This window comes from Vombatus ursinus, unplaced genomic scaffold (genome assembly GCF_900497805.2).
Source record: "Vombatus ursinus unplaced genomic scaffold, bare-nosed wombat genome assembly UNPS02014861.1, whole genome shotgun sequence".
NCBI classification, from domain to species: Eukaryota; Metazoa; Chordata; class Mammalia; order Diprotodontia; family Vombatidae; genus Vombatus; species Vombatus ursinus.
In genome coordinates, this window is record NW_020954639.1 from 11,080,798 (window position 1) to 11,093,471 (window position 12,674).

The 12,674-nt window shown below is 36.0% G+C and overlaps 1 protein-coding gene across 9 annotated transcripts in view; it reads left to right on the forward strand.

The window, feature by feature from the left end:
• Window positions 1-12,674, forward strand: part of ZNF438 (zinc finger protein 438) — a 136,201-nt gene that overhangs the window by 107,581 nt on the left and 15,946 nt on the right. For all 9 annotated transcript variants that reach the window (XM_027841632.1, XM_027841631.1, XM_027841633.1 and 6 more), the window contains one exon: window positions 4,346-4,401. In XM_027841632.1, the coding sequence (XP_027697433.1) occupies window positions 4,346-4,401 (56 nt within the window). The remainder of the gene's footprint in view (window positions 1-4,345; window positions 4,402-12,674) is intronic.

Consider the following 12,674-nt stretch of genomic DNA (forward strand, 5'->3'; position numbering starts at 1 on the left):
AAAGAAAAGTACTAAGAATAATGAGGTTGAGTTAGGTTTGCAGAAAGTGATTTTCCTTTTACTTCTTAAAGAGTTTTATCCCACCTCATATTTAGGGACGTTAGCAGGGTAGCATAAAGAAGTTGGACTGGCTTCTGTCTTTGCAGTCCCTGTCCTAGGAATAAATGAAAGATTTCTATTTCCAGTACCATCAAGCTGTCACTTTCCTCAAGCAACCAATTCACTCGATTTTCATTTTTAATCAACTATGTTTAAATATGGTATATTAACCAAAATTAAAAGTAAGCATGTAAGAGTGATTTATAAAGCATACTATATTAGCTCTTGCTGTAATTGATGGCATGAACAGTCTGCCTTCTTTAATTTTTCTTCCTTTTTGATAGATTTTCTTATTAATGCACTTTGCAGCAATCCAAGTGAGGCAAGTCAGGTTATAATTATCTGGAACTTTTGTATGGTGCTCAGGAACAAAGAGCTGCCTACATGCCGACAAAGGATTGTATTTCTTAAGGTGTGGGCATGTTGACTTTGCTTGGATGATGCCTATAAAACACTCAGAGAGAAGCAGCTATTTAATGCATCATCCTTTTGTATGTGGTAAATTTATAAAATAAATTATGTTTTCCCTCAAAGTCAGAAAATAGAACATTCTGGTGAAAAAGACGTCCCCAAAAAAAAAGAAAAGAAAAAGATGTCCCATTCAGTAAGCTGTTGCTATATATGCCATATGTTAAGGTATATACTGTTCTCCTGTTCAGTTCTAAGTCCCATTCATTGCCTAATTGGAGTGTTTGCCCAAGATTTATATGTTGAGTGAACTCTTAGGTTGCCCATCCAGCTGAATGTTATAGCCTAAATAATAGGCAGTCCTCATCTACTTAATTTTACCTCTGTTAATAGTTAGGCTGAACCATTTTGGATAATTATGGGTCTCATTAGAAAGCCCTGCAATATTCTGGACTTGATTCAGTCAGTAAAATGATATCCACAGAAAAGAGCTATGGAGAACCTCTTCCTCTATGGGCAATCCCTTTTCAGTTTGTATTCTGCACTGTATCATAGTGATGAACATCTTCAGCGATTATACATCTCCTTGTTTTGTCTCACTTGATTTTAATAATCAGTGTCATTGAACAAGGTTTTCTCTATTATATCTTTCAAGGAATCTTGTATGATTTTGACATGTGCATGGATTACCTTTGGGAAATTTCATAATCCTTTTAATGATCTCAAGCTTCTCCCTGAAACAAAGACCCACCTTTTAACAACAGTATTCGACCTAGTGCTGATTTATGTCTGCAAGTCATAGAACTCACCAGTCTATGAAGAAGTTGTGGACCATCCAGATGGCAGTGGAGGGGCACTTGGTGGCTGTGGGTGGGTTTGAACACATTACAGATAAGGAATTATGCAGGAGAAATGGTATAAAGAATACCTTCAAAAAAAGGATGTACATGTATTACCTATATCAAATTGCTTGCTTTCTCAATGAAGGTGGAGGTGGGGAGGTAGGAAGAGAGAGAATTTGGAAATCAAAGTTTTAAAAATGAATGTTAAAATTGTTTTTACATGTAACCGGGAAAAAATAAAATACTAGTTTTTTTTAAAAAATGTGCATAACCATGACCAGAAAGCATGTGATAGGTCACATAGCCCGAATGAGTAATAGCTGACAGACAGCTTCTGTGCTCTGTTGTTGGTATGCCTTCAACCTTCAGTGTTTGAGCTTTGAAGTTACCTCTTTTAAAAATGTTTTTATTGATGTACTTTGTTGTTATATCATATTAGTATATACATATATACCCTTGTTATTTTGTCATCCAATAAGCCTTCTCTAATAACAAAGATTAAAATAGAAGGAAAAAATTAGTAGTATCCCTTCAATATTAAGAAAACTCAAGAAAGGCCCATAGTAAATTGGGCAGATTCCCAATGGTGAATTTAATACAGGACACGTTTGAGAATAACACAGAGTAGTTAGGATGAATGAATTGTATTCTGCATCCTTGGAAGGAATGCCTACATCCATGAAATCATAGATGCATTGGGGCTTGTGTGTCCTAGCTTGGCTGCCCAAACTCCAACATTCTTATCTTCAGCTGATAAAGATCATTTTCACTGACTTTTAATCTAGTCCCTGAAATGCTATTATTGTTCACGAAGGAGCATAGAGAAGAGATGTGTGACCAGAAATCTAGTCACATAGGGAGAATGAAAGATAACTAATAGCCCATGTGCTTCATTGGTATCTAAGCTATTCTAAGACATTTAGGGGGAGGCCCCTGGCATATAAGGTGTATTCTTGGTGAGGATTTCCAGGAAGATGTGGACAAGAGACACACAGGTTGTGGACAAGCCAGAATGGGTCATGCGTTTCTTCATTGGAGAGAGCACCCCCATAATTGAGATCACAGAGCCATATAAGAACCAAAGTATTCTTAATACTGTGAGACTGATAAAAAAAACTTTAGACTGTAGGATTACATTTTTCTTTATATTAATTTGCTTCATTTGAATGTCTGGATAAGGAGGTAAGTTAACTGAAAAACCTCTGTAGAGACTGTTAGCAGTTAGCATATCGTGACCAATTTAAATGATATTTTGTAATGATGAAGAAACTGAAAGCATAAACATTCCTTATACTTTATCCAGTGAGATATTAATAGGGGTCCCATTAAGGTGATGGCCAATATTATCATTTGATCATAAGCTGTGTGGTATTCATGCTAGTAGCTGTGGTTTTTAAGTTTAAAAGAGAACTGCAAATTGTATTCAGCACTCACTGTCACTCTGCAGGACATAGAGTAAGGGACAGTAAAACAGCATTGCCAGCAGGCTAAGTCCCTGGGGAGATCGACAAAAGCAGCTTCTTGTGAGGTCACAGCAGAAGGTGGGAAGGAGGCATGGGCACCAGGCCTACAGTTCTACCCAAAGACCAGACACCCCCTATCTGGAGAGAATTGTGTGTCTCTGTAGTAGGTTTGCTTACCTAGGAAATTCTTATGGAGTTGAGAGAAGGAATACCTGCAAATTTCCAAGTTCATGTTGCTGCAGGATCTAGTCCCAAAAAAACTCTATGATAGAATAGACTGTACTGGAAATTTTCATCCTTAGAATGGGAGATGATACTCTACAAACACTATGGTTAATGCAGTGAGAACCACTTGCTTAGCAGGAAGAGGAGTCTTGTGTGGGGAACATCAGCCCTTTCCATTTACTCAAATATCCTGCTGTGATAATGAGAAGGAGTTGAGGTCTCTGTCTTCTTATTTGCTTGACGTGGTAGAGGAATAAAGGATTTCATATAAGTGGATGTTCCAAATAACTGAAGTTGAAAACTTTCAAAACCAAGAATTCCGAACTATTTCAGAATATTTTAAGACTATTATTAATGGAAATCTTTGAGAAATGTATTATAAAATTCCTCCACTTCTGAAAGGAATGTATTGAACATAACCTTTTTTTATGACTGTTATCATTATTATACTGTGACTTAGTAGTGTTGTCATCAAGAGTTATTGAGTTGTGTAAGATTTTCTCCTCCTACAATAAATTATACTAGATAACAATATTTTTCAGTTAACACATTTTTGCATGTTACCTCCCATTTTCAGCTGTTACAGCATTGTTGTTATTGTATACACTTGTAGCAGCTCACTTTCCCTTTCCTCCCAACCCTTTCACTCTAATTTGCTTTGTTAAAAATAGTCATATTGTTATTTTTGTATGTTGTGAGCGTCAGTAGGTTGTCAGTGAAGGCATCTTCCCCAGAGGAAAATGCATGGGCTTTGTAACAGTTATGTTGGCCTTTTACATTTATTTATGGATTAAGAGCTATATTCCAATGACTGAAATTGCTGAAAATTTGACCCCCCAAGTAAGTGAGGTGTTAACTACACACTTAACACCAATGTTATGCTGAAAACATTATGTATACATTATATAGATAAATTATATTTTATAATATAAACTATATAGATAAATCACTAATGTTTCAGAAGATATCATTATTGACATTATTGGTATGCAAAATTGCCAATTTATCAAGAAGTCAGCTTAATTAAAACATTGGGTATCAGAGATACCTTATATTAAGATGAAAGAGAAAAAAAGTTACCTGGTTATACATTGAGAACTAAGTGAACTGCTCAATGGACTGTTCATTTATGATTATTCATCTACTTATTAAAATTTTATGAGTCCTGAAAAATTTGTTTTATAAATACAGGTGAAAATAAATATTGCATTAGAACTTGGTTATAGCATATGTTAAATTATTTTCTAATGTTTGTGATAATGTTTATTTTCTTTTTCTTTTCTTTTCTTTCTTTCTTTTTTTTTTAAGGAAAGCCAAAGACATCACAATGGAAAATTCTTTATTGGTACCTCCAAAAGATCAAGGTAAGATAAGACATGTGGGGAACACCAGTGTTTATAAATCATTAAATTTTTTATATATATATATATATATATATATATATATATATATATGTCATTATGTAATGTCCTGTATATATCAACATAATATTATATTATTATAAAAGTCTTGAATTTATTAATTTAATGTAATTTCCCGGTTGCTATACAACCACCCACTCAGCATAGTGCCCTGTACAGAGAATAGGGGAACTGAATTGAATTTTTTGAAATAAATTTTTAAATTTTTGGTTGTTCTGAACATGACAAACACCAATAAACATGGATATTTCCATATATAAGGAAGAAGAGAACAAAAAGATTGCATATGAAACTACACAAATCTTTTTTACAATTTTGTTCTTAAAAGTATATAATAAATTCAACATATTAGTTTCAAAACTGTTCTGTTTGTCTGTATCTCCCTCTGAACTTCCTTTTCATCTGTGCTTTAAAAAAAAAGTCTTCAATTACTACCCTCTTTCCTATTTTCCCCTTTTTTGTTGTTACTATCACTAATAGTTCCCCTCTCCCTTCTAAACATCCCCCAGAATAAAACAATATGAAACAAAATCCTCCTTTGTAACAAATCAGCATAATCAAACTGAAATATGTGTCTCAATCTGCACCTTGGGTCCATCGCTTTTCTATCATTGGCCCCCTGGAATAAGAGTGCTCATTGCATTGATTGGGTTCTTAAGTCTTTCCAGTCTGCTTTTCTTTATCATTTTATAGTCATTGTATAAATTGCTCTCCTGGTTCTACAAAGAATCACTTCACTCTGCATCAAGTTTATATCATTTTTCCCAGATTTTTCTGAATCACTTTATCATTTCATGTGGCCCAGTAATATTCTGTTACAATAGATGAGCATCCTCCATAGTTTCCAATTCTTGGCCATGTCACAAAGTACTGCTGTTAAAAATATTTTTGTGCATATGGATGTATCTCTTCTTTAATCTTTTTGAGGTAGGGAGTGGAGCAGGTATAGGTGAAAGAGCACTTTGAGGAATAAAGCAGAATATCCTTTATACTCATCATGGCACAAAGTTGTTCTAAGGTGTAATAGAACAGCTGTTGGCCTGGGATTCAGAAGACCTGGATTCTAGTCCTATTTTGGCCACTAGCTATGGGGAAGTGACTTCACTGAGTCATTTTTATGACTTTGTTTATAAAATGAGGAAATTGAACTGGTGCTTAGGGAGAGGAAAATAATTACATGAAGTCTTGCTAATAACTTTACTTCTATAGGAGTCCTGTGAATAGCTGGTTTGGAATATAGAGAATGAGATTTTAATTTCTGAACCATGGCTTAAAAGAGAGGTGTCAAACTCACATGGAAACCTCCTAATTGCGGCCAAACCAAGTTAAAATATAAATGGGAAGTGTTTAACAAAAGAAATAAAAATATAATACCACATAAGAATGTGAATTTGTGATTTTGTAAGTCAGTATGCTATCTGTGGAGATCTGTTTCTATTTGAGTTTAACATCACTAGCTTAAAATATAGGAATGAAGAGTTCTTAACTAGGGACAAAGTATATATAATGAAGGCTGATACAACGTGTTTGTGCAAAATTTGCAACAGCATTGCCGTCTCATAGTACAGAGCAGCCAATGAAGCATGAGAAGAAGAATATCAATGACAGATGGAAGACAACTTCTGAGAAAAGAGTCAGTGATCAAATAGGCAGCCTGGATGTCTGGTCACCCTATATATAGAAAGTGAGCAGAGCAAAGTGGACTTACTGCCTGACTTCCTAGATGTCACTTAGACTTAACTGGATGAGACTTAAGCCGAGAATAGGATTATTCTCATTCAAAATTAATCAATAGAAAAATACAACAATGGATTAATATTATGTATTAAGAAGATATATTTATGTGTGGAAACTTAGTAACCCAAGGCAGGGAGCATGATGAGGGGAATGTTGCGTAAGGGTTAATAGAAGGGGAAACAGAGGTGGAGCATGTTCTGTGAGGATGGGAGAGGAGTACTAACCTGCATGGAGGCATAATATAGCAGCAGCAGGGGATTTAAGTTATCCAGACATCCGCTAACACTTTCAGGCCGCCCAAAGCCAAGCTGATAAATTCTTGACTTGATTCATTGATTATTTCATTTTTCAAAAGATAAAATAAGTGACAAGGGGAACTCACTGTTCTTTTCAGTCTGGTTCAGATCAACAAAGAGAAATTGGTCAGTGAAGTAGAAATTACAGGAGCCTTGGGATAAAGTTGTTATTCCATTTTAGAATTTGTGATAGAGGAGGAGAAAGCCAGGGATACTCCGGCTCTCCAGATTTAGGAGAATAGATTACCAAGGTTTCAGGATAGGTAAGATTCTATGGCCTCAAATTCACAAAAAGAGGGAAATATCCTGAGGAAGAAAAGTTACTGATGTAGATGTAGATACACAAAGGACCCATCAACTAGCATAGTTTTAAAAAACAAGTATAGGATATGGAAGCAAGGGCAGCTCACAGAACATGAAAACAAAAGAGTGGCATGGCCCTGTAAGAGCAGTGTCAAAAATAGTAAAGTTTAGGATGAACTAAGGCCAGCACTGAATACTCAGGATAATAGCATTTTTTTATTTTTAGCTATGTTGAGGGCTAGAGGAAGAACAGGGAGGGAGGTAGGAAGGATGGATTAGGAAGGAATAATGGAGTGAAAAGACTGGACTGGAAAGGATCAAATTAAATTGAAATAGAGGCAGTTGAAACCCAAGATAAATAAGAAGATGGTAAAAGAGTGCCTAGCTATCCTTGTTGGGATCGTCACCAGTCCCAAATGGACTATAGCCCAGGGAATTGAAAGATTTTGGCAAGTGCAATTGGGCAGTAGCTAACTGCCAGTGATCCTCAAAGTTCATGAAGAGAGGGAAGGGTGCCCAAGTTCACGGAAAAGGTCAAATGTTACCCTGATTTTCAAAGAGAAGTGGGGAGAGTGGAGAGTGTGCAAATGAAAACTGGTAAAGATGAATTTTAAATCTGACAAAATTCCAGAGCACATTATTAAAGGGATGATTTGTGTACTGGTTTGGAACTGGAAGAGACTTTATAGTCCTATAGTCCAGGCCCTTTATTTTAGAGAAGAAGAAGGGGACGCCTAAAGGCCTTAAGGCCAGGGTTACACAGGCAGCAGAGCCAAAATCTGAGCCTCCTCTGACTCAAAAGTATAGTGCCATCTCCACTTTACAATAGTCATCACCAGGAACCACTGTCAAATGCAGATCATGTCAAGCTAGCTTCGTTTCCTTCTTCTTTTTTTTTTTTTTTAAATAAGGTTACCTGGATCAGGGAAACATCCTAAGCAGAGCATCCCCAGATTCCAGCCAAGCATTTGACAAAGCCTGTCATACTATCCCTGGCGATGGGGTGGAGAGATGTTGGCCAAATGATAGTACGGTTAGGTGGATATAGAGCTGACTGAAAGATGAAACTAGTAATGACCAACATCTCCTGGAAGGGAGGTATCTAGAAGATAGCTCCAGAGGTCTGTTCTTGGCCCCTGTCCCTCTGTTAATGATTCCCTATTTAGGTTACTTTGTAAGTGTTTGTTTGTATGTTTTCTCTCCCATTAGATTGTGAGCTCCTTGAGGTCAGGGACTTGTCTTCTGCTTCTTTTTGCATCCCCAGTGCTTAGCACAGTGTCTGACATATAATAGATGTTTAATAAATGTTTATTGATTTGTTAATCTGAATTGCATCCTAAGTATGCTGTTAGGTCTGATGAAAATCCTTTGAGATAACAACACTGTCATAATGATCTACAATACTGTTTAATTAATAAAATTAAGCTTTAAGTTTAAAGCTGCGCTAAGACTTTTACGAGGCGCTGTGTATAGAAAGTTTCAGCTAAAGGTGTATTAAACCTTAAGATTTGGCTTCTTTAGTGTCATGTCCTTAATGAAACTATACCTGTTTCTGATGTTGGGCCATTTGATGGTGCCAAGGGCTTTGGTGGTGAGAACTGTATTTTCTGGGTTTTCAGTAGCCATGACTGCTAACGAGGAAGGGACTGCAGCTCTGGCAAAAGTAGCTAACAGATTCTGTCTCCACAGGGAGATATAATCTTTAATGTTTTCAAAGCCCTTTGCCCCAAGACATCTGGGAGGTAGGTGGTGATTATTATTGTTATTACAAATGAAGATTCTGTGACTCTAAGACATTAACTAACCAGCTACTGTCCTAGAACTAAGATGTGTCTGAGGTGGAATTTGAACCAAGGTTTCCTGACTGCCAGGCCAATTCTCTCTTGACTAGCTCATATGAAAATAGGTTTGTTAAATCTTACTGACTGGGCCTGGTATGATACTTTGAATTCACCAGCCATCTACCCTGCTCTTCCTTTGACTCTTGGTTCACTGCCCCCTGAGCATACTGTAGGTAGGATGGAAATCCTTTGTGATAATGATCTACCATATGAGGCTGAACAATTTCTTAGAACTATAGAGTGACAAACTGTACTGGGAATGGACTCAGCCAGTTGCACAATTGAAAGAGATTCTTTGTTTTCAGGTGATTAGAGAAAACCACAGAGGTAAATAGCATAGGAAAGAACTCTGGCTCTGGTGTCACCTCTATCCGTACTGCTTGTGTTACCTTGGCCAAGTCACCTTACTTCTTTATGCCTCAGTTTCCTCATCTGTAAAATGAGGGGGTTAGACCAGATTTTTCTGAGATCCCTTTTAGCTTTGAATCTGTGCTCCTGTGATCCAAAGTTTCTTTATTTGTCAAGTGATACTCAGTTTAATATGTGTTGCATAATAGTGAAATTACTGATGTTTTGTAGAAATTTGGGTAGACTATCTGCGTCTTAGTATTCGGTGATAAACATTTTTAACATTTTTCCCCTGACCATTGCATTTCTGATCATTGTCAATGATTTGTTTTGTTTTGGGTTGTTGGGGTTTTTTGGTTTTATTTTTTATGAGGAAGTGACATGGGAAGGAGGGAGGGATTATTCTTTAAGATTAACTAGTTTATTCTTCCATATATTTTCGTATGAAGTTCACATGAAAATCTTGATCTTTATGGACTAATAAATGCCATTCTTGGATTTTGATCCCATTAGGGGCCGTTAAATATATAAAGAGCAAAATTTTCATATGAACTCCAAAGATAAGTTGACCATTTTTAGTGGGTTCTCCTTAACGCCTTAATGGTGGAAATGGAAATTTTCCAGTATCGTAACTTTGATGAAATGCTATTACATGTTGTTGGCTTGTTGTAGTACTGACAGAATGCCAAATGAAAAAATATGCATCCTTAAAAAAAAGTTACTCCCAAAGTTAAAATGACACGAATGAAGAGAGGCCTAGAATTTATCAGGCAAAATTTATATCTTAAGTCAACTCTGTTGTTTTGTTGTTGTTGAAAATATAGAGGAGATAAAAACATTCCTGATGATCAATTAAAGTTTTGGGTATTTGAATTGTTTTTGTTTTTGTTTTTTGCAATTTTTGCAACTTTTAGAAAATGTACTACCCAGACATTGAAGCCGAGTATATGTATCAATGTCAGTGGAGCCATTTGGCAACAGAAACTTCAATTAACCATGTAAATATATTTCATAGCATCACATCTCCCTTTGTCAGAACCCCCTGCTGCCTTTATATCATTAACATAAGTGCAGGTGCAAATATCATTTATGTACTTTGATAGAAAGCAGTTGGAGACATTTCACTGTGGGACACAACACTTTCAGATTGTGTACATCTGTTCAAATAATGTATCCAACCCCAGTGACATGAATGCAGGGATAAAAACATCTGCCCCTGAGACCATTTGCCATACAACAGATGCTTACATCTTTATTTATGCAGATGGTTTGTGTGATGAGTTGAGCAGTGATGAAAGCCGAAAGGTTTGACAGCGATATTTAGAATGTTGCTCTGTCCAAAAATATAACTTAGTTGTCTTTTTTGTTTGTTTGTAAAAGTCTAATACCAGTAGGAACAGAAATCCATAAATCTACTTGTGTTTTTAGTACAGCAAAACATATTGTTCTTGGCTTTAAATAAATTGGCATCAAAGTCCTAAACACTTACACAAACGTCTTAGGACAGAAATTCTAGAGTATTATGTGACAGCTTACAAAGAGCTTGCAGGTGATATGGAAATATATTTCAGAATCAATTTTGAATGCATTTTAAGTCATGCTTAAAACAATGCTCAAGAATTTGGATTAATTTGGAAATGTTTTGTGTTTTACTATGATGATACTTTGAAATATTGGGCAAAATGGGAATGACATTTGTTTGAACACAATTGAGGTGAAATGTGCTATGAATATGAATTCAGCTTGAGTTTTTAAGAAAATGAAATTTCTTCAGAACTTTCTGAAGGACTGAACATTTGTGAGATTTATCAGACTTTTCATGATTTAATTTGTATCCTAACACTTACCTGCTGGTGATGTTGTAGCTTGGATGATAGGAAATTTGTTGTTACAATTTTGCATTTTGCATTTTTATTAATACTTTAGATATTCAGAGCTTTGTCCTGTAATTAATTGATGATCATAAGTAATTCTGAAATGGCTTTTTTTTTTTTTACAAATGTGAAAAACTGGAAGAAACTAACACAGAGCAACCCAAATTTATGGATTTTATTTCCTATTCTCATTCACAGAGATAGGTTTTGGCATAGATAATAGAATTTAAGATATTAGAACAGTAAAGAATCTTAAGTCCAGCTCTCTTATAGAGGAAACAGGCTCAGTGAATTAAGTTGGTGACTTGTCCAAGATAATGCAGCTCTTTTAGTCAGAGATCTATCTGCGTCTGGGGAAGATGAAAAGTTGATAGATATGTGTCACCATTTTTACATGTTTATAAATATGTAAAGTGTTAGGAAACGTGATAGTCATTCAAAACTTAGAATGTTAAATTCTGTCATGAGTCTGTGTGCTCACACGTGTGTGTTTTTCCCTGCGATCATTTTGGTATCTTTTACAGGTATTTCACAGGTATTTTCAGTATTTTATTCTTTACTTTAGTGAGATTCTTCCAAACTGTATCCATTGTCCAAAGTTCTCATTACTCATGCACTATTATATGATTTGCCTACTTCTCATTGAGATTGTTGGGCCAGAGTAGGCTAAAATAGTTCCTGCATTCCCCAACTCTCACCCAAATTACATTCTAAAGAACCATAAGCAGTCATTTTCAAGACTATGTTCAAAGTATTATTTCACCAATGAAGGACCTTCATAAGAACAAGGATTTTGATCCCATAAAACTTAAACATAGAGATCATTCATAGTGACACTACAAATGATACATTATTCCACATTAAGATGATTATCAACCACAGAGTTGTTCAAGGATATATTCTTTAACATTTAAAATTTCCTGGGAAGGTATACAGTGATAAAGAACGAATCAGAAAATCAGCTAGGGCTCTGAGGAGCTAAACTTCCAATGAAAAGTTATTCTCATTTTCTGCTTAAGATTGTGTGGGCCATAAAGCAGGTATTTTTATCTTTCTTCATTCACTGAGAATGAAACATTCTGTTTTTCTTGAGTGTCTGCGTTCCACTGTATTATTTGTGTTAACTACAATTGCAGTAGGGCTGACAAAAGGCTTCCCATGATTCACCATTTGATGTGAATGGCAATTAGAGAGTGCCTTACACCAGAAAGGACTGCTGAGGGATGAACCCTGGTAGCTACTATATGGCTTTGAGCAAATCCCATCCAGAGTGTGTGGCCCCCTGAGTAAGTCATTCAGGAATCAGTCACTCAGCCTACAAATGGAAGTGACTGTCCCAGCTCACCCAGAAGGCTGGTGGAAAAACCGAAGTGAAGGTTTTAATCTGCTGGCTTGTCTTTTCTGATAATCTCGGTAGTCCTCTTGTATCTACCCAAGAGAGGAGGGAGGATATGAACCCTATAACTGGTTCTGATCTGCTAAGAGATCGAAGAGTTAATTCTTACACATTCTGAACATGTGTGTGAGATTAGATGTTCCTCTCTGCAAGGTTTTATAGTAGTCATCAGAAGGAAAATGAGGGACTTGAAGGGGAAGTTAACAGGGAAGAGTCCAAACATAAAGGAACCCAAAATGTTCTTTGTAGCTTTGAGACTGTCTGATCATTTTGTTATTTGTTCTAGCTTTAATGTTTCCAGAAAGGAAGCCTATGTTCTATCATGTGAAGTCAATTTAGGCAATTTTTACAAAAGCCACTGTCTCAGAGCAAATTCATGAAGTGGTCAGTACTAGGTACTTAACCTTGCTTTCTCTTTGTC